Source organism: Buteo buteo, chromosome 12, assembly GCF_964188355.1.
Source record: "Buteo buteo chromosome 12, bButBut1.hap1.1, whole genome shotgun sequence".
NCBI lineage: Eukaryota > Metazoa > Chordata > Aves > Accipitriformes > Accipitridae > Buteo > Buteo buteo.
Genome location: NC_134182.1, coordinates 23,656,490 through 23,678,933, shown reverse-complemented (window position 1 = coordinate 23,678,933; position 22,444 = coordinate 23,656,490). Strand labels below are relative to the sequence as shown.

The 22,444-nt window shown below is 42.1% G+C and overlaps 1 protein-coding gene across 1 annotated transcript; it reads right to left on the bottom strand.

The window, feature by feature from the left end:
• Window positions 1–15,614: 15,614 nt before the first annotated feature.
• SULT6B1 (sulfotransferase family 6B member 1) lies at window positions 15,615–20,733 on the bottom strand. The gene is given in 7 exon segments (XM_075042041.1): window positions 15,615–16,097; window positions 16,969–17,125; window positions 17,415–17,509; window positions 18,163–18,289; window positions 19,291–19,380; window positions 19,629–19,741; window positions 20,495–20,733. Coding segments are annotated over 4 exon segments (396 nt in total). The 5' UTR covers window positions 18,176–18,289; window positions 19,291–19,380; window positions 19,629–19,741; window positions 20,495–20,733; the 3' UTR covers window positions 15,615–15,966.
• Between the last annotated feature and the right edge of the window lie 1,711 nt (window positions 20,734–22,444).

Genomic DNA, 22,444 nt, shown 5'->3' with positions numbered 1-22,444 from the left:
AGGTTATGTGGTGTGGGGTTATGGAACTGGCCCTGTATCTGCCGAGCTCCACCCCGGTGGCCTGCTGAAGTTCCAGTGCAGTATAGTATCACCAAAAACTTGGTGTGATCTAAACTGAAAGTGTTTCCAATACCAGCCTTACTTAAAGTTTCTAAATAAAATCATGTGGTTATGAAAAAAATAGATGAGGGGAAAAGGAGAGAAGGTCTGTAGTGCCTTTTCTGTTGTGGGCATCTTACAATGTTATTACTGAATGAAGCTCAAACCCATCTGAAGGTTTCCATAAACATTTGAGGTAGGGTTCTCATTCCATAAGAGGCAACATCAAAGTCACAATAAAACTGCGGTGACACAATTACAAAGAAAACTCCTTTAAGAATTGACTAGGGGTAACTTACAACTGCTCATGTAGTATATGTGCTGTTCTTGCATACCACACAACACCTTTGAGGAGTACTGCAAACACAACACAACAGTGAAGAACTTCATCCAGAGAAATACACAGAGGCTGCCTAGGTGTCCATCTCTTCAGTGCTACCCAAGAATATTTTGTGTTAGCATGTAAGACTGCCTACTTCCTCTGTTGTGAGCTCATTAAGCAGTGATCTGCTCTTGCTCAGAGAAGCCACACGGCAGAGCTGTAAGGAGTGTCCATAAACCAGCAGCACAGCTGAGAAGGGCAGTCACTGGTTTTAAGACCTTTGGCAGCATGCAATATGGTGGCTTTTCCACAAAAGGCTGGCAGAGAGCGAACGTGTCCTCAAGGTACATTGAAGAAAACATACAGAAAAAGTGTTACAACCTACTTGGATCAGGAACGCAGCTTGTCAAAGTCATGAAGCCAACAACTTAATGAGGGCCCACTTTCTGTGGCTCTTCATTTCAGGGTCTCTTTAAAAAAAACCCAAACCCCTCCTTTTACTTTTATAGGCCATTGTGAACTGCCTAGAAATACTGACTTTAATGTGAATCCCTAATCCTTGAAGAACTCTGAGCATTTAAGAGGAAAAATATTCCAAATTCAACTTCCTACACCTCTTTACCGTACCACAAATAGAGGTGTCACTTTTCTTTTTTTTGAGGGTCAGACATCTCTGAGGACTCAGTCCTGTAATGCACTGATGTAGGAGACACACCACCCACTTCATCTTGCTCAGCATAGTACATACAGGGAAACAACTCTGAATTTGACAGCCTTCTACTGGCAGCCCTATACTGCCTTGTCTTCAAATTACAGTCCACACTGGAGGTAAACGGAGGGGAGGAGGGCAAGGACTGAGCCTGCAATCAAAATGAATTTTGCAGCCTGGTATTAGCACTCCCTGAGAGTTCAATATATCCCACAGGATCCATAGAAATATATATTCATACATTCCCCACTGTCACAGGTATTTTTAAATGCATAACCAAAATACTTTCTAGTGCTCAATATTTCACATGATGTCAGAAGGCAGGGGTACCTCACAAAGAATTTTGAGGTATTTAGAAGCTCTTCACACAGTTCAATAAATACTAGAGTTTAGTTACACTTAATTTCAAAAGGTTATCAAGGCTTTTACACTGCTGCAGCAAAGGAACTGTTCTTGGGATCTTTATCTTGTCCGAAAAAAACATACATCATTCTATGCATGTGACAAAACAAGGTTTCTGTAATCCTTGACCTTTGGCAGTACGCTTGAAGGCTGTGTCAAAACTACATTTGAGCCCCAAGCAATAGGTGACCCTTTAAGCCACAGGAACAGAAAATACTTTTACAAACTTACAAAGCAATTGTATAAACAATCTGAAGAACCACTTGACTTAAGGAAGGACAATTAGAATTATATAAACTATAGAAACAAATGTAACTATATCTGAATTGTTTCAGTACCATATAACTGATCTTTAGCTCAGTAAACTCTTAGGGGTTAGACTGAAACTTTTATGAGGATGAATGCTCTCCCGCAGGTCTTGTAAATTCCCCAAAACCTAGATTAACCTGATCCCAGGTGTAACCATTTAGGGGCAATTCCTATATTTCTGAAGGACAGCAAAAGAAAAGATATATTCTGAAGACAAACAACAGAAATAGAAGTTTCTGTAGCCATGAATGTTGTCTCATACAGTAGTAGATCTCAAGCAACAGAAAAAGCCAATTTCTTTACTAGTTCTGGTTAGTCAGGCGATAGTTTTGTCCTAAATTTCAGCCTGAAATATACTGTACTTTGTGTCTTTGCTACGCAGGGTCTTCAGTGAAAAAATCAGTATAAATTGAACTTATTTTATGAGTAGCTAATGCAGGGATGACAGAATGTAGGGCATAAATTTTTGCTTCCCACCGTGGCACATACATAAGTATGAGAAACCTCACAGAAGGTGGATCTTGGCATTTCACACAGTATACTGGAGGAAAATGTTTTAGAATAAACCAGTTGAAGAAGAAGAAAACAATGAACTCTTTGCTTTGCTTCTTTTTAGTTACATTGTAGTTTCACCTAAAAGTCTGAGAGCCGATAGCTGCTGTGCCAAGCACTCTGCTGTTGCAGATGCGCCTCAGCCTGTGAAACTGTTTTTTCCCCCTCCATTCACTCTCATAAATATTCTGTGATGCTCCATATGAAAGATGCTTATATAAAAATACATACTATTTTACTAGACGTCTCCATGTTTATCAGGTAAGAGAAATTATCAGCCTAGCAATACCCTGCACTGGCAGAGTGGCTCTTGACGAACTGGGGCCCGAATCTGAATCCTAACTACAAACATGCTTACTTAGAGTGAGCATGATTAAAACTCTCAATCTATGTTTCTCAGCTGGTCACATCATCTAAAACAGGACAGACCAATCCCGGATATAAATATACCCACATTTTAAGGAATTCAACATTTGGACTCTTTTCCTAGAGATCCAGGGCATTATAATTCAGGTAACATTAAATTACAGGCAGAATATGCTTTTGAAAACTAATGGTACGACTTCGTTCCAATAGCTCGGCAATGCCTTATATGCAGAACATACAATATTTTAACGGGATATGGTGAGGAGCAAGAGGCATTCCTTGGCAACAGACCTGTGGCCTTCATCCTGCTGTGGAAGGCCATCACTGGACCAGGAGCAGCAGTGACGGCTTCCATCCTGAACCCACCAGAACAGCTGCAGCCTTCTGGGACAAAGGACCCCAGAGCAAAGGTGAGGAGAAAAGGCAAACTCAGCTTTAAAGAGGGCAGTCTGTGTGACAGTCTCCTGAAGGACTTTGGGGCTCACCCACCTTAGAACTACTCATTTATCTGGAGAGAATATTTTTATCACCATTGAGTTGATGAGATTGGTGGATGAAGGGTGAGTGAGACTGTGACTAATGGACTTAACTCAGTCTCATAATACAAACACTTTTATTATGCAGGGAGAACTCCCATGTGGTCTACAGAGGACCTTAAACTAAGTCTGTTCTCACATGTTTTTCTGAATAGGGATTGATTTAAACAAGTGCTTTTTCTTAAAGCAAGGGTTTAAGTTGTAGAGAAATCAATAGAAGCATTTATCAGGAAAAGGTAAAAATCAGTTACTTTTGATTCAAAATGAACACTGTGGGCAAAGTAGGTTCAGAGTACATCCCTCTACACAAGCAGAATTAGAATTTGTAGTGGAAGGGTGTGTAATATAATTAGCTAATTCTGAGCACCAATCTTTCAACATCAACCTAAAATCCCCCTACAACTAAAATGTTATCAAATTTCATTAGCAGTAAAACCAAAAAAAATCAGTAAACTCAGTGCTGGAGATAGACTGTTATTCAGCTGGTCAATAAACAGCAACTACAGCAGTTTCAGCTTTTGTTTGGGGATTAGCAGGACTGATAATGAGAAGTTTACAAGAGTAATAATCCTGCACAAATTGCTTCTTAATGTACTTTTATGTAAAAATAACAGTAACTACACTAGTACATAGATATGCCTTGAATACACATGAACACTTTTGGAACAACATGTGGCTTAGGGTGACAGGAAGTCTTCGGTGCTGTGAATAAATTGGTTATAAAATGCTGATACTCCTAATATTTTTTGCTATATTTTTAACTCACAGCCACTAACACCCCCCCATTTTGTTCTCCTACCTGCTGTCTCCTTTTCCTCTTCTCTACCTTGCTATCCCTTTTAGTTATCCCTTCTGAAGCAGCTGGCTTAAGGTGATTAACAAATCTTTGACACCTGCAGGTTGTAGCATTAGGATCACCTCTCCAGCAGGCCTTCCCTAGAGGATCAGAGGTGAGTGGGGTTTCTGCTGTTGAAGACATTCCCTGGAAACAACAGTGGGAACAAAAAGACACTTCAGAAGCTAAGAACTGTGACACTGGTGTTCCCAGGACTGCTGCATGCCAAGATTTCCGCGTAATGCTGGCATATCTTGTAGCTCTTTAATGTCTTCTCTCTAGAAGAGCTGCAGAGATGGCACAGGCTAGAAATGACACTGCAAACTAGAGATTACCCGCCTGTTCTCCTGCTAGGCACCAGTGGCAAAGTGCCATCAAAAGCAAACAAACCACCTCTTTTCCTATATTTTCTGTGCGGCTTTAGGTGTGTCCACGCTGACACAGAGCAGGTAGGACAACACAGCAGTAAAGCCATACTGTGCTGTCTTACACGTGCCAGAAGGGGTATCTTCAGACAAGGGTTAGGATACAGGATAGCAAGTGACACTGGAGGCTGAAAACTACAGGAGGACAGTTGGACAAAAAGGTACAACCAGAAGAGTGGGTTGTACCGAAATTTTAGCAATGCTCAGCTACCTTTCCCCACCATTCATATGTCAGAAACTTCTCTTTTTTCAAACTGCTCCAGCCTCCCTTCTTTGCCATTTATTTCCCAGCAGTCCTGTTGCTTGTCCTGGGAGGCATGGAGGTGATGGAGACAGGGTACTGCTCTCATATCCAGTGAGTGTAGGACAGACAGGCAGAGGAGTTTGCCCAGATAAACGTTACTCTGAGAGCAGAAATTTCCATTTGACCTAGGGATCATATTGTTTTCATGCTTGTATGTCCTTATATTTTCATTCTCCCATGTCTAAACCTGCCAGAATCAGCAGATGGACATTCCCCAGCCTCCCTGAGGACCTCTGCATGCCTGCCTGATGTGCACCCATAGGATTGCCTCCACACCAGGCACAGCAGCAGCAGCAACCATTTCCATTCGAAAAATACAGCACAAAGCAGAGTTCAGCAATTAATGTACCACTGCAGAATACAAGAGACCAGTAATTTCCTTCTCTCCTCCTCAAGTTTCAGCCCCTCACCTCCCATCTCCCAATAGCATGTACGTTGGCCCAGTCAATGTCACTTTCCTTCTGTCTTGCCCAATTAATTTTGATTGTTTTAAGCTAAGTGCGACAGCTTCAACAGGAGAGCGGGTGAAGTCCACTTATATCACAAGAGCCTACAACTTGGCATTTTCATTCTGTCTTGGGAGATATGGATTTGATCTCTCCGGCTGTGGAAGGAATTAAACTTAGGAGTATGATCTCACCGTAACATTGTCCTGTAAAGACAAGAAGGGGACACTGGCATCATTGCTCTGGTTAAACAAGCAGAGAGGGCCAGTCCCTGCTGCTTTTTTTGTTTTACGGGGGGGCGGGGGGGGAGCAGGGAAGGGGAGGAATAAATGTTTGACATCAGGACACGGAGACATTGAATTCCCTTGGGAATCTACCTGAAGGAACCTGAGTCAATATTTTAGGGAAAGCAGTGTAAAGAACAAATGAGAAGTCAAATTCGTTCCTCATACCCTGTAACCACTGACAGTGCCTAGATGCTGATGCCTTCGTTCCCAGGACTATTACCTTGAGAGGAGAAGTGACAAAATTACATACAACTAAAGACACCTTACTGTCTGTCAGGATTTTCCCTGTAATTTGGCATCTCTCTCCTGTAATGGTGCAAAAATATACTGGGCTTTTTGTTTTTACTCTGCACAGAGAAATGGGTTGTCACAATACAAACAGTAATCTGACATTTACAGGGCAGGATCATGCCATGTTTTGCTGAAGGGCATTTTGATAGGTCTTTTCATATATTACTTTTGACTGAACCTGGTAATCAAACAGATGATAGAATAAAACTAATACTTACTGACTAAACCAGTGCCAGCTCCTCAGCAACCCAGCTGTGTTCCCATGGCACAGAACAAGAGTACAATATGAATTCCCTCCTGTTCCCCTCAATAGAAAGGGACTTGGTGCATTTTCCAGGACACATGGGAGAGTACTTAAAAGGTCAAACTCATCCCGAATAGACTGATGCCGATGCCACAACGGCAACTGTTTCTAAGGAGAGTATTTATCTGAGAGCAGAATATACCACTGCTCTTCTCTTATATTTAATTTCAGATAACATTTATGGTCCAAAGAAGGAAAAAAATACGGGGTTTTTTGCTGTAACAATCCCCACCATCCAGCTATGCTCTCCAAAGGTAAACATAGGTCTAAACTTTCTCCCCATCCCTAAATTAGCTCCTAATTAGAGAATTAACTGTATGACACTCTTACGCAAAAAACTTTGTAGGATAAACCAGAAAAAGATGACTACAAAGCTGTCAAACACCTATCCCCATAAGATGGTTCACTTATATTTAAGGGGCCAAAAAACTGAAATCATTTTACTGAATATATGGCCAATTATTCACAGCATCAGAATTAACATAATTCAAATTATAATGGATCTCTTCAAAAGGGGACTGCTATAGTAATTACATAAGGCATTCTAAGTGGGAAACAAAGCCAACTGCAAATTTCAGATGTTAGTTTATGCAAATACTGTAGCTGTAGTGTTCTGAAGAATTCCATTGTGAGCTGAATTGTCTATTTCTAATGCTATGCATAATTACCCATTTATTCCTAATAACCTATTATTTATGTGCAATTTCTTTTGTCCTTCTAAATACTATGAAGTCATTTAGAGAAACCACCTACATGACAACTTACCAATTATCCTTATAAAACCTTGTATTGCTTTGGATTAGTTACACACATAATTAAATGCCAACTATTATATTCACATAAGTTAGCAAAAGTCTGTGAACCCCAGCAATGTAACTTTTCATGTAATTATAAACAACCATTTCTAAAAGAAAGTGATTTGTCTATAATCACCACAGAACACAATCAAATTACACTCAGTTTTACCATTAAAAAAGATTAGTGAAGGCATGTATCAATATTTAAAAATGCAAATAACAGCCACCATTTTCCAGACCATCCCCAAAACAAACCCATTCACTGCTTTACTCTTCCAGTGCACCAATACTGCAGTCACTCACACACAAGCCCAGCAGTACACCCATAAGCAGCCCCATGGCACCATGCATTTACACCCCATATTCACCTCAGGATACACTGACATTGCATTTGGCCACTGGGCCACAATTTGGCTCAAGGTTGGCAAACTGGATTACTCAAGCTTATTGCATCCATGCCGTGAGACTTGGCTTTCCTCTGGGTCACACTGCTGAGCACCGGTGTTGCTCAGAGGGGCTGCGCTCAGGCTCTTGGCCAGTGCACAGGTCTGGGTCCCACCACGTTCAGCAGCGGTGGGGAATGGCCATTTCTCCCAGCATAGTCATGCGGGCTGACAGGCTGCCACTGTGCCACATATACGTAATGTCATATCCCTACCACCTGGGCAGAGCGAGGCAGCCCACCGTTGCCAGGAGCATAGCAGAAGACACTGTCTGGTATCTCTGCCACCTTTATACTATAGACATCAAGGATGCCCTGGCTTCTTTAACCATAGAAGGGCCACCTGGCAGCACCCATCTTCACTCCACCGCTTGCCTAAAGGCAGCACTGGCTACACAGATAAAAAGTACTACCAGACTGAAGACCCATTAGGTCCACTTCACAGGCACTGGTAAAGGCCATCAGAGTGCACAATTTCCATACCTTCAGAAAGTCAAGCCCCGTGCTGCTTGGCCAGGCACCTCCCGCCTGCCCCCACACAGAGATGACAGCATCATCAGGATACCAGTCTGCAACATGGTATACACCTTGCCAGACAGCATGAAGAGCTGAAATGCTTATTCTTTCATGATCATTGAGAAGTCTAGTCAACCTGGGCTTTTGGTGAAAACAGAAGCAACATGGAAAGATTGTGGCAGCACCAAAAAGTCACAAGGAGAAGACAGAGCTGGCATGTGCCCTCCAGAGCCCAGAGAATAAAGCACAAGCTTGTCGGGGCAAGCCAATACACTCTCCCTATCCCACAATGAGTCAGTCAGAGCCGCTTCTTTGGGGAAGGCCATAACTACAGCACCTCAGAGTAAATGCACAAGAGCTATTTGCTACAGAGAGCCACTTGCCCTAACCAAAGGTCTAAACAAACCATGCACGTGCTGTGACAGCCTCGTTGAGGAGAACAACTTGAGAGCAGCTGATCTACAAACCAAGCAGCCCAGCTTGGCAGGTTGACATCTCCCATACTGTAAATGAGGAAAAGTAAAGTACGCAAGAACTAGGCTTACCGTGCCCAGCATGCTGAATGGGAGCAGCAGAGGGAGGGCAGACATCACTGGAGCTAACTGCTAGAAAAGACTGCAAAATGTAGCACATCTGGAAACCCACCTTCCCCCTCCCCAGCGGCAGGGAGAGATGGGGAGCTAGAACACAGAGCCTGAAGGCACTCCTTGGGCTCTCTCCCTTATCTACCTCTCCCTTTAGCCCCCAGCAATTAGTACGCGATTTTCCTTCAACACAGCCCCTCTGGCAGATGATTTGTCATGCTATTTTAAATAGACTCATCTTGGTTTATGTATGCAAATCTTTTCTTAGATCTTTTTTTGTCAATGTCTACACCATCTTTTGAAACTTGGCCCTTGCTAACCCGAGTCCGTGTGACTGCAGTAATCATGGCTATGCAGCTCCCAGGCTAGAGACGGCTCCTGCCTGGCCATCATGTCTGTGGGCAAACCACACAAAAAAACATTCAAAGCATTTCTTTTCAAGCTCCTTTCCTCTCTTTAAACTCACCATAAAATTGCTGTAGTGTCTCAGCAGCTCCCATGCCTGGGACACCATGCCTGGAGCTGCCTCAGGGGACGGCAGGGTGGCTGTGGGATACAGTGGGACCTGCAGGGGACAGACAAGCTGCCACGGGCAGGTTACAGAGGCAACAAGCAGGATTCAGTCCTGGAGGCTTCCGTATCTTAAAACAGGACTTCACGTACATTGGTATAAATGAGTGTACATGTAATCCATGGGCCAGGAAGGAAGGGGAGCTCAATTTGCCTGAAGGGATCTTGGCCTAACTTTTGGTTTCTTTAGTTTCAATTCATTCTGTATTTATGTTCATTCATTTGCAATGAGATGCTGTCTTTGATTTCCCTCTTTTTCCAGCTGAACTGCTCCTTACTCAATGAACATGATTTGCTATATTGACTCCTTTGGTACACTTTCCTTGGTGCGTCAGCATCCACCTCCGCTTCTGTGCACTGAAAGGCTGCAGCATTTCCCAAGGTTAGCCATACCCTAGCTAACACTGTCTTGCCTCTTCCTCTTACCTTCAGTGATTTTGACTTAATTCTGGACTTTGAGCAGTTTTCCTTCTGAAGCAAACTCAGGCTACTTCTGTTATTGTTATTCTGGAGGGTCTGTCATGCCAGCAAACAGCTTTGTATTTACAGCAGTTAATAATTATACTTATTTTACTGCATTACATAGTTGTCTTTCTATATTAATGCATTTTTCATCTCTTTTGGTGCCCTTGGGCTTTCAGCACACAATTCATTTGTGGGCAAAGCCCTTGTAGGGTCCTATATCGTAAACCATTCAAAACACTGGCAGTGAAAAATGCAACATGAGAGAGCCCTGGAGGGCCTGTTCTCCACTGCACGGAAACTTTGAAATCACCCATGTATAAAATACACACTCTGTCTCTTTTGCTTCAGATTGCTTATTTAAATGGCAATAGTCAGGGCACAGGGGCTGGAAAGCCATAAAATGGCCTGCAAAAGCAATTAAGTGCCACAGAGACATTCACATTTGATAACCACAGAAGATTGTTTATTGCCCTGTTTACTCCTCCACCATGAATACTGCGCTCCACAGTACGACAACAGGAGGGCTGAGCAAACCCCAGCGCTTGGACACATTTGCTGCTCTGCTGAGGGTCACAGCATCACCATGCAGGTGGCTTACCCAAGGCTTTTTGCTCCAAATTATAATCTCCAGCCATATGGGGAAACACACTCATCAAACACATACAGCCTTCAGAACCGCTCTCCTTTCCACGCTTGCTTGTTTTGTGTGCTCCCATTCCTCCACGTCCTCCCACACCATGTTTTTTCTCTCTGCTAAGACCACAGCCAGGCTTTACTGCTAGAAAATCCTCAGGAGGTCAGGATTTAGACAGCATGGGGGTCTGCGTTTACCCCCACACTGCAACCACTGCTCACCCCAGGCAGGCTGGCACAAGAGGTCTGTCAGTCATCAGGAGGGGAACTGACTCCCCCACGTATTTGCCCGAGCCTGGTCTGAGAGCTTAACCACATTTTTCAGACACTGGAGAACACCTCCTCTCACCTTTAGAAGTAGGCTGTGCAGCACTGGACAGCCCAAGAGAGAAAACTCCAGTGGCAGGGGAGCCCCAGGCCGGTAGGCTGTGGCAGCCATGGAAGCCCCCACTCTCCCACTGCTCCTGAGGCAAGGTTCCCTCCACAACCTCCCCTCAGCGTGGCGAGGGCCCTGGGCTCACATATGACATGACACCGCCGGGCGTCCCCACGCGATTTTGGAGGGACTGAGGTGCAGGGAAGCTCAGCCTCCACCGCTGGTCCTTGTCCTACTCCAGTTAACGTCCCGTCCTCCTGAGGCCAGGGCCACCTTGTTTAACAGGGAGACTATTTATTTAACGGCGCCTTGGCAGAGGCAGCCTCCACCAGGCCATGGCCCAGCTCCCCCAGGCACGGGCACCGTCCCCCCAGGGCCCCCCTCACCAGCTGGCATAAGGTCTCACCACCTCACGGCCTCGGTGCATAAAGCTTCTATTTATATTCCCTCAGCACCACAATATTAAGGTAACTTTTCCCTGGTGATGCACAAATAGCTGACTTTGCCTCTGGCACCACGGCAGCAAGGAAGGTGGGCGTTCAGAAGCTTACACGTTGCAAGTGAATACAAACACAGTGGCTGTGTTTGAAATAAACAAAAAGAAGAAAAAGAAACAGTTTTCTAAATACATAACAGTCAGAAAAAAAAGACTCCATGCCATCAGGAAAAAACAGGGTAGCTTGTGCTGGGAGACAGGATTAAAAAAATGAAAACTATTCAGCATAAATACTTTCCCAAAGAATGAAAGCAGTGACTGGCCCGGTCACCTGCAGAAGTTATTCCGATCACTCTCTGTGCCTGCAGAAAAGAACTGAAGAAGAGGGAAGAATGCAAGTGCTCCATTTGAGGTTGGTTGTTCTTTTTTTTTTAACATTTTTGGGGGACATATGTCTAACGCCTAAGATTATCTTGTATTTCATTTTTTCCTCTGAATATAAATACATTGCCTATAGATATATCAGAAATACACAATAATGAAACTATGACTTATTTACCTTCTGGGGGAATACTAATGAGTGTTCTAGTAATGAAAATGGCTTCACTGGCTTGTAAAATGCAAAACAGCAGGGAACCCACTGGAGACCCCACAAGCATATGTCAATAAACTTACATTATTCACAAGTACACAACCCTCCCAAGACACCAGTTTCCCAGCTTCCTTTTATTTCCTGACTGCTCCTGACTGCCTCATGTTTTAAGCAAAGTCAAAGACTAATTTTCTAGCTTCCTCAAGCCTCTGAAGTTTTTGCAGAAGCCAAATGATCATATTAAAAACTTTCCATTCAGATGCAAACTGAATATTTTATCTGCTAATACTTCATATTATCCAATCTACAAGTACTACAAAGTGCGATAGCAATATAATTTGAACTATGACCATAAACACCTGAACGTAAATACATTTTACCAGAGTGCTCTAGCAATGCACTCAGACACAGCACTGATACAGTATGCTCTCATTCATAACACTGTTGTTCTCTAGTTCTCTCCTTTGCATCAATCTTGACAATATTAACATCTGTAACAATCACTGACCAGTCTCATTTCAACACTTCCAGTGTACATTGCCAAGCTCTGCAGCATATTAAGAGTAAAACAGAAAGTGGTAATCCCCACCAAAGGTGATCGTTCAGCCAAAATTCAGATCAAAGCATTAGGACTTTTAACAAAAAAAAAACCATTAGAATACAAGTCCAAGCATTTGCTGTCATAAAAAGATTGCCATGACTGTATTTCATGTCTCTCTTCATTATAAATCCATTTGGCACCCTTTCTAGTAGCCAGCCTACCCTCAGAAAAAAATTATTTGATGTTCCTGTGGATGTCATATGTGCCCTGTACTTTTATAGCACTTCTATTGTAATTCAACATTAATTATCTTTCCAATTAATGTACTGCATAATGCTGCAATATTAAATGCTCGCATTTTGTAAATGAGAAAATTGAGCTCAGTTCTGTCTGCTTTGATCCCATTTTACTTTTATTATAATTCAGCACCAGAATTCTTTTCCTTTTTGATTGGGTTATTGACACCCTGAACACACACAAGGGAGCCATCGCTTGCATACAAAAGATACATTTATGCTTCTCTTTCCCGAGAAGGCCTCCAATTTCTCTTTTTCAATATCATTTTAATATACTTTCCTGCCTAATGATTGTTACTGAACAGCTCATAAGGGAAATGGAGGTGACAGAAGTACTAAAAGAGCAGCATTTAGCAGTTACCATAAATTTAGACATCATAAATACCTACAACTGCTGGAAAATGGTAAGTGTGAAGCAGGTCACAAATACAGAAAAAATGTAATCAAAACAGTGGTCAGGGAGTGAAAAAAACTTCTTGTTTAGAAGCTGAATGATCCAACATATTCCTTAAAGGTTGTGTGTCCAAAATACCATTCCAAGTTTTACTGCTGAGTACCGTAATAAAAAGAAAAGTATAAAAAAAACCCATATATAAAGCATAAAATATAGAAATGGAAAATATATATCAAAAATTGCTCCCTGTATGTATGGCTGAAAGAATATATGACTGGCGATTTTTCACAATGAGGAGTTTAATTTTTCTGTTGGGTTTGAATCTTCAGTTTAGTTTAGCTGCTGTCAATAGCTGCAATCATTGTGGGCTATTGGATTCGACCTTCAAGGCCACCATCTCAAAGCACTTCACAGTGCTTTTTCATCTTTAATGAGCTTAAGTGCTTGAGGAAGGTACAAATTCTCCCTTTCTCCGGTGACATGATGTCTAGCTTGCTTTGTTACCCCAGCACATCATTTTTGACAGAACCAAATCTACAACACACAGAAAGTTGCAAAAAAAATCAGTTGCCCCTCACACTTACTAGTCTTGCACTCAACGTTCTGTAATGCTCATCAATAGCTGGCAATTACTGAGTATGTGCGTATGCGCTGAGAAGAATGTGCAGATGAGACTGAAGGAATTTAAGAATGTCACCTATAAAACATTCCCTCAGATAGCTTAATAACCTCAGCTTAAATAACCTTGCTGGTCAAAAGGTGTAAAATTTAAGAGTAGCCTATTTAAGCATCTTGAGACTGGATTTCCTCTTGAACTGCCCTGGAATACTTCATTGTAATCTTAAACTGAGAAATACCGTGGTTTAAGCAGACAGGCTGGCTATTACTGATCCATCAGTCATTCAGGCAACCTACTTTAATAAGAAGTAGTGCTCCTGTTTCAACATCATCCTCAATCAAAGCCTTTTCAACTTCCTTTTATTAATTGCTTAGCAATGGTCTTGCCCTGCTGCTGCAGCAGGTACAGCTGAGGCAAATAGCCATGGAACGCTGCTGCTTTTTCCAATGCTTATGTAAAGCTTATAGGGAATCTCAGATTTGTTTGAGATAGCTTTAGCAACCTGGTATTAACCCACTTCATTCTGATACGGTTTGGTTTTGTATGTTCTGTTTTGGTCGTCAATCCTGACTGGTACCCCACTTTCAGTTTACTTATTTTAAATGGCCATTATTACAGTTGTTAATTTTGAAAGCAAATTCACATCTGCATCGATCCTTTTTTCCCACCATGAGAATGCCCGTCTTTGGGACACTGGCATCTTAGCCACTCAACCTAAAGGACCAACAGCTGGAAATTTTTTGCACCGTCAGTGAGCTGTATGCAGTTTTCATTGCTACAGCAAACATGGCTAGAACAGAAGAAAATTAAAAGGGGAATACACCAGCAAAGACAGACAAACAAGATTTTATGGAGATCTGACTACAAAATGAAAGAAGTTCCTAACTATGCATTGAAGTTAACTTGTCTTAATCATTCCTTTGTCACTGGCCGACTTTTAGAAAGGGATTCTCATCAGCACTGAATGACTGGGAGTTTGTTGTGTTTACCATCAGCTACCAAGTGGGCAGCAGGTCTCACAGAGTCCATCTGTGTTAACACCTCAAGTACACAATACTTGAGTTTTCGCGTGGCTAAGGTATATTCTTTACCCAACACTGCTGTTAACAAATACTCCTTCTGCCAAGTCATTTATCACACTTAAGACAATTATTTCTCAGACAAAAGCTAACAAACCCTGAAGACTGTAACCTCCCCTACTGGCTAAATTAGCAACTGTGTGCCCATTACCCATATATTCCTTCTTCAAGTACTTTTTCCTTTGTATTCCTTCTACTCAGAGATAAAGAAACGCCTCTGGTGGGGAAAACAACCAGCTGTCAAAGACTGGTGTTTAACCAGCCTCCCAAGGGAAAACTGCAGCCTAAAAAAGCAACCCTTTATGAGAACATTCAATGTTCAACCGCCTTGTGCACACCGGTCTTCTGGCACCACCAAAGGACAGTCATTCTGTTCTAGAAAGTGTCATGTCAAAGTTCCTAGACAGACGTCCACAAAAAATCCACATCCTGGCTCTGAGATTGTATGTACTACTGTTAGGCATAAAGTAACCCAGGCAAACCCAGACAACCCAGGCAAAGGCTCCATTTCCAGAGTTATGCAAGTAGCACGCTTTCTTCTCTCATGTGTAAAAAGCCCCTTCTTCCAAGCAAGTCAACCAGACAGTTACCAAGCCCCCTGCCTTGATACCCCCATTCCTGCCCAGCCAGGAGCATCTTCATTAGCTTCCTCAACATCCAAAGCAGGGTGGGTGCCCAGGAGTCCCAACAATCACGTGGAAAAAAACTGGTGTTCTCAACATATGTTTCCAATTTCCCCCATGGGTGACGCTGTGTTGAGGTTAAGCAACAAAGCAAGCCACCACCAGGAGGAGGATTCCAACCTCCATAAGCAAGTTCTGTCCAAGGCAATTCTTTCAATTGCTCAGCATGAGATCTCACATTACTAAAGGAAAGAAAAATACTATTGCCAATGGGGGGAGAAAATTTCCACCACTGAGTTCGTTTACTTTTTTCTCATGTTTATCAGCACACAGAAAGTAGCAAAAGACAGCTATAAGACCTTTTGAAAATTCATTTTATACTATGAATTTAGAAATTAAAATTATACATGAATACTATGAACTTAGAAATTTAAGAAACAACATGACACTTCATGACTGTTTTAAAAAAATCTCTTGGAAAATCACTTCCAACATTTCCAGTGATTTCAGCAGGTTTAACTACTGCATATATATTCCACACAAGATTCTACCAGGTAACATGAAATCATAGCTAAAAATCCATGTTAAAAACCAGGTAAGGCCAAAGAACTACAGGTCATTTATGAGAATCCAGTGAAGTCAATGATACTAACTGCATGAGCAAGGATTGCTTGTGGAAGTTAAGACAGCAGAAACAGGTTTGCAAAATGCATGGATTTTCAAAGTTTTTAAATCATATATTGTCCTCATTTCTGTTTTATTTCATAGAATTAAATGAAAAGCAGCCTGAACATGAGCTTTTTCTGCAAAGGAAGTTCAGGCCTTGCAGTACACATCGTATTTTAACTTTGCTCCCAGCTTAATTCCTTCTAAGCACACTTTGAATTTGGCATCCATTTCCTGGTTCTGAGCTTCAGTGAAAAGATTTTTCCAGTCTCCAACAACACCTGGAATATAAAGAAAAGTAAAATATTACAATATCCTTGACTGTAAGGACCTAGGAGTATGATTTAAAACAAAAAAACTACCTTGTCTATCTTGTTATCATATTTCAGGATAATCAAATTCTTTTATTTTTCCCACAAGAAAAGAATCTCTGACCCAAGAATACACTCTTATGTTTGCCTTATGTTTGGGGTCCTCAATAGAATGTGAACATAAAGTGAACATAGGAAGCTACTGGTCTGCTCTCATAGCTTTGGCATGTGCCTTGTACAGCTGCAGAATAGCATAAAAGATGACCAGCAGTTGTGAAATCAACCCAGAAAGTTCAAAGATTTGGCTTTTAACTGCAAGAGCTTTGTGCACTGCAACGAGACACTGCTGTAAAATGTAGTCTACCTTTAATCTAGATTTTGGAGAGCCCACAGTCTGAGGTTGTCTGAGTCTACAGCTCTAGCTTGATCCATGACTAAAAGACACAGCTCAGTCTGTGGATTGTCTGGATTCCACGTGTTGACTGAGGTTCATAGGCAATCACAAGGGTTATTTAGAAAACCCAAGAAGAAACATCTGTGGAGGCATGCTGTAGACCAAGTGCCAGGCTATCCCCAGTACTCACAGAAGCCAAAATAAAACTCTTCTTTGTTTTAATTGGTGCTTACTCCATACCATGACTGAAGGATGCACTTCTGCTAATCACATTACACAGGGCTTTACCGAATGGTAGTAGCATCCTGAAGCAGAATCAGTGTTTCTTAAACAACTCCCAACCTTGAAAATTATACAGAAAGATTAACCACCTACTGATCCAAATTCCTGTCTGCCCAAGATGTAGTGCTATCATTCACCACCCTGGCAAAATACAAACAAATTTACCTTTGCGGAAAAGAATTGAGCCAACAGCACCATGAGTCTCCTCAGCCTTATCATCCACTGCCTAGAAAGTGGCACTGTCTGCAATGGACTGGATCTGCTCTGCCGTTGGGAAGAATCCAAAGAATTCAGCTATCCACTTTACACTGGCAGTCAAGTTCTGAAAGCAACACAGTGAAAGGGAGACATGCAAGATGCTTCCTCTAAAAAAGGAGTTACCCACTTGGGATGTGCATTGCCATCATCTATAAACAATATCTGTTTTCCTTCACAGTATGTTTTCTGCATTACACTGGAGCTCAGCATTTGTATAGCCAGACTCAACTTGTCGCTAAAATCAACTTGATTTTCCTCTTTCAGAAACCTGTGCCTTTTGCTGTTAATTTCAGCAGATTTCAAGGAATGGGCTCAGATGTGTTTTGCCTGTCAGTACACAGCATCTGCTTTACCTCTTTCAGGTCTTCATATATTATGATCATAGTATTCTCATCCTCAATGTGTTTGTTCCAGGTGACTGCATGATCAAAACAGGATCCCCAGACAACTGCGAAAAAGAGAAAAAAGCATCAGTGTGACCGTCTTTTCTTACTGGGTACTTACTTCTCTCTGACTGAAGAATTGCGTTCTGTTGCCTATCAGTTACATCAATGCAAACAAACAGAACAGCCTGTCCTTTCCACCGTACCATACTGTACATCAGAATGACAGAGGCTTCCTCTGGACTTTTGTAGATAAATGGTTTCCACACAGAAATACAAATTTCAGTGTGTCCTTCCCCTCTGTTTCTGTATTGTCATTTAAAGATCTCTTAAAAGCAAAAGCCAGACATCAGTCTAAATCTAAAATTTGGGTTGCTAATGAGGTGTGCAGAAACAGTAAAGACAACAAACTGTCATTTTATTACCACTTAGATCTGTAGCACTTCCTCTGTCACTAAGTGGCAGAATTTTGACCCAATGCCATTGTCAAACTGCCATGCAACTCCCTCACCCTTGCCTGGAAGAGCAAAATACCCAGAAGCAAAGCATCTTTTGGACATTCTCCCCATTCTGGCATTCAGCTGCCTCCTTTATCATGATGTATGGCCATCAGTAAACTAATTATGACACAGCTGTTTTCCCACTGGCCCCATTTAGTTGTTTTTAAATATTTTTTTTCTGTTGCTTCTTCAGCTACATTCAGTAACTATAACAATACCTTTCCCATTCATGAACTCTTAGAAGAACTCATCCCAGGAGCTGTAACTGGGGACTCTTGGCACACTGTTGTAGAAATGGAAAAATGAAACAGCTGTATCTTTAGGGTTTCGAAACAGCACTAGTATCTGGAGTGGGAGAAAGAGGTCAACAATTTTAGATCACTTATTTCCCCTGGCAACCAAAATGAGAGTATAACCAAACATTCTGCAATCAATAACATACTGAGGGCTATAAAGTATTTTATTAGTTAGGGCATGAAGAACAAATTTATAACGTGATCATAATAAAGACCTTGTTACCACTTCTAAGATTTGATTATGTCATGAAGCAACTGTAGAAAGAAGCAACTGGAAAAACTGTAATATTGTCATTGAATACTATCCCATAGCTACCTAAGACCTGGGAAATTATTAGGAACTATTTGCCAAACCCCTGCTAGGAAAAGCTCTGTTCAATTCTCCTTCAGGAAACCACAGCTGTTACAATCATATCCTATTTTTCAAAGCATGGCAATAATGTACTTGAAATCCTAAGAGACTATAATCCTAACAGAAGTGTAAACACTTCTGAAAACACATTATACACATCAAATTTTTTTGTTATACACGTTATATTTTTTCCTGTCTCATTGAGCAAAAAATACATGGAAAAAAATCCCCATCTCTTAACCAATTAATTCCTTCATCTGTGGTACATCTCATAAGTGCTATGTATCCACCATTGTTCAGTGACTGAGTACCAGAGATATTAAAGTTTTAACAGCGTGAGTCTTTGCAAGGAGACAGTCAATGTCCCAGAGATACTGCTGCCACATTCATTCCCACTATGGTTGTGCATAGGAAAGAGTAGCATAAAAGAGGAAAGTGTGACACTCCAGCCATTTCTGAGCACTGCAACAGCCTCTAGTTCTGTTCTTGTTTATGTCAACTACAGCACCCCCAAGGCTACTGTAAATTGTAGGAGGTGCTAAGCCAGCCCAGGCATCATGAGACTCCCACTGTCTCCAAGTTGCTTTCCCCCAGCGCCATCTGCTTGGGCTCAAGAAAAGGACGTGGCCCCAAAGCTACTCTTGCATGATGGTACTGTCAGAGATGAGGCTTGTTCTTGGAAAAAGAAAAAAGCCTACGTTGGCTTTGTTCTTGAAAATAGACTTGGGGAGGCAATCATAATTCAGATGTGTTGCCAAAATCCTTGGAGATGGAATCTGCTTCGTTCTCTTTAGAAATAAACAGAACCATAAGTGAGAACAGGTTTATTACATGGGTGCAGCAATGATCGGTGAAAGTCGCCTGTGTGAAACAGCCTCTAATCAAAAGGCATTAGTCATCCAAGATTATCTTTTTTCCCCTCTCAGGAGAAATATCTTTACTTGCTGCATGACTTCATTTTAATAACTTGTGTGCGGGGGTGCAGGAGAGAGAAAACAACAGACTTCAAGTGGTTCAATAGTTTCTTTTCACTAACCTGATATTTATCTGGATCTCCAATTTCAATAAATGGTAGTTCTGTGCTTACAGGTTTACTCTGGATAGTTGTAAATATCAAATCACTTATAATCTGGATAAGCCAGTTCACACCTGCACCAAGAAACCCAGAGAACAAAATAAAACATATCACAGGTTTATAGCCTTCTCATTACATAGCTTAATTCAGCATAATAGACAGTCATCAAATGACAAGTAACGCTAAAGCTCTCAAATTATTATAAACAAAATAATGTTTTCCATTCATTAGATCCTCAACAGCTTCTTAACTGTGACCTTCTTGGCTCACTTATAACTGGTATGTGGAAAGCACGGCGGGCAGAACTGACTCGATGCACTTAACATCTTTTTAATATATTCATAAAACACTAAGTGACAGACAATAAAGGGAGCTTTCCTGTCTTTTACAGAGAAACACCTGGGAAGAGTCTGGATAGGAGAAGGAAGGAAGGAATGAGCAAGGAGCTTTGCTCATACTGCTGAGGAAAGCGTCTGCCTCTCTCTACTGCCCTGGGTCAAGGATGAAATGGAGTCATCTATTCAATGTCACTGCCAGTGCTTGTCCTCAGTTGTGCCTGTTGCTGGCTCCGTAAAGTACATGCCAGAACAAGTGCTAGAAGAGCTGTTACCCACCAGACACCTGCATCCCTCCCCACCCTTCACCCTTCGGAAGGGATCTTGCAGTAAAGCCTCCCCCATACAGCATCCCATTCCAGCACGAGCCTGTGGCCAGCTCCTGGAGCTGCACCGTGGTGCCTGCATCCCCAAGGTTTCCAGGAATCTCATTTGCTCCACTGATGCTCTGCTGACTGCCAGCAGGACAGAGTGAGGGAACAGCATGTTCACCTTGGCCCGCAGCACCCTCCCTGTGTGCTTGGGGGGAGGCACTTGGAAGGCTTCCCACTGGGCCCACGGAGATGGAGCTGCAGAGCTGCCGACACCTCCTGCATGCTGCGAGTCCCCTGTGAACACAGCTGCCAGAGGCACTAACAGAGAACACACAATGCAAACAGCTTTAACCTCTCATGCTTTCAGCGGAAAGTTATTCCAAGAAAGGAATAACTTCCACTCTATGTTACATGAAGTGGCTCAGGATGCTTGGATGGAAACAGCTGATACGCATATTTATACAATAATGTGTATACAATGTGTACAGATCATACAATGTCTTATAATGCATACAAATACTACATTTATACACCACCCAACACCATATTTATATATAAGTCATTGTAGGATGTATATCATTTGTATCACTCTCCCATTAATGCACAGATCAGAGCCAAAAGCATTAAGAGTCTCCAAATCCATGTCCTCATCTGTCCAGTATTAATTGCATGAGCACAAATACAAATTTTATTTTAAAGAAAAGCTACAGTTGATAAACCTAAAATTCCTATTGGCTTCGCAACTGTGCAACCTGTCCCTAGAAAGTACTGCATCCTGGAGCTCCATCGTCCTTCACCCCTACCTCATCAACAGTTCTCTGTGTCAGTTTTCCTCTCCACCGTGCACAGCTGAGTTAGGGGAAACATTTTATATAGTGAGACTTTACTGTAACTTAACCTTCCTAATCCTTAATAAGTAAAAGGAATGAGGACAACATTAAAACTTTAGAGACAAATCTCTTGAAGCACCTCAATGCAAGTCCTTCATCAGGCATGTTCATGATCATCTAAACCTAGCTAATGCCAAAGAGTTTAAGCCCTGCACAGAAAAAAATGAGAAGTTGGCAGAGGAAGACAGACACCAGACTCCCTTGGTTCAAGAGGGAAAGAGGGTTGCAGAGAAATTTTTATTACTGCCTGGTGATGCTATGGTTTGGTGGGTTCGAGTGTTCCACCAAGGGGAAAAAGGGAGCCCAGCAATTTCTGGTTTCAAACTGGGGCAGCTAACCTTTCCTTTTCATTCTTTATCCTCCTCTCTTGCCCTTTTCCCCCCGACTTTGTGAGCTATAGGAAATTAGGACAAGAAATCTATTTAGCACTGCTTAAGAGTGTAAGAGCAAACATCCAAATGGGACAAAATTCCAAAAGATTTACCTGCAGATTGTTAACTACACTGCACTGCACAAACACAGCATTTTCTCTCCCTCCTGCTTTCCTATTTCTTCTGTGCAACCTCTCACACATGCTTTCCACCAGTGCCTGCTGGGTAACAGGGTGCTGCGTTCCCTGGCAAACCATGGGGAGCGGTGTACCCTCTCCTACTGACAACTAGCAATGGTCTTTGGTAAAATTTTCCCCTGCTGACCTACCACAAACTGCCCAGTATTAACAGTGTGAGATCTATTTCTTTATCTGCTGCTTCCTCTCCCCAAGCAGGAGAGGTTTACTGACTTAATAAATCTCAGAGGCAATCAATCGGCATCATGACTCCATGTCTGAACTCTTCCAAACTCTGTAAGAAATCAAAGCCAGTGCCAAGTTATGAAAATGGCCTTTTAGGTCTTTATAGGGTCCAGAAGAACTCTGCACCCAGACCCAATGGAATTACAGGCTCCTTAAAATAAAGGTGCACATTTCACATTTTGTGCCAGCTCCCTCCTTTTGTATTTGCCCTCTCTTTCTCTCAGTTCAATGTCCTGTCTCACAGCTGCTATACATTCACCCTAAACACTACTTCTTAAGCCCCTAAATACACCACAGTTTCTTTCCAGATCAGAACTCACCAACCGATGGGAATTCTATGGGCTGAGTGAGGACTCTCATTAGAGCCCAACTCAATCGCATCCACTACCACGCTAATGCAATGAAATCCTTCCCTGGACCCACATTTTCTCCAACAGCCCTAAGC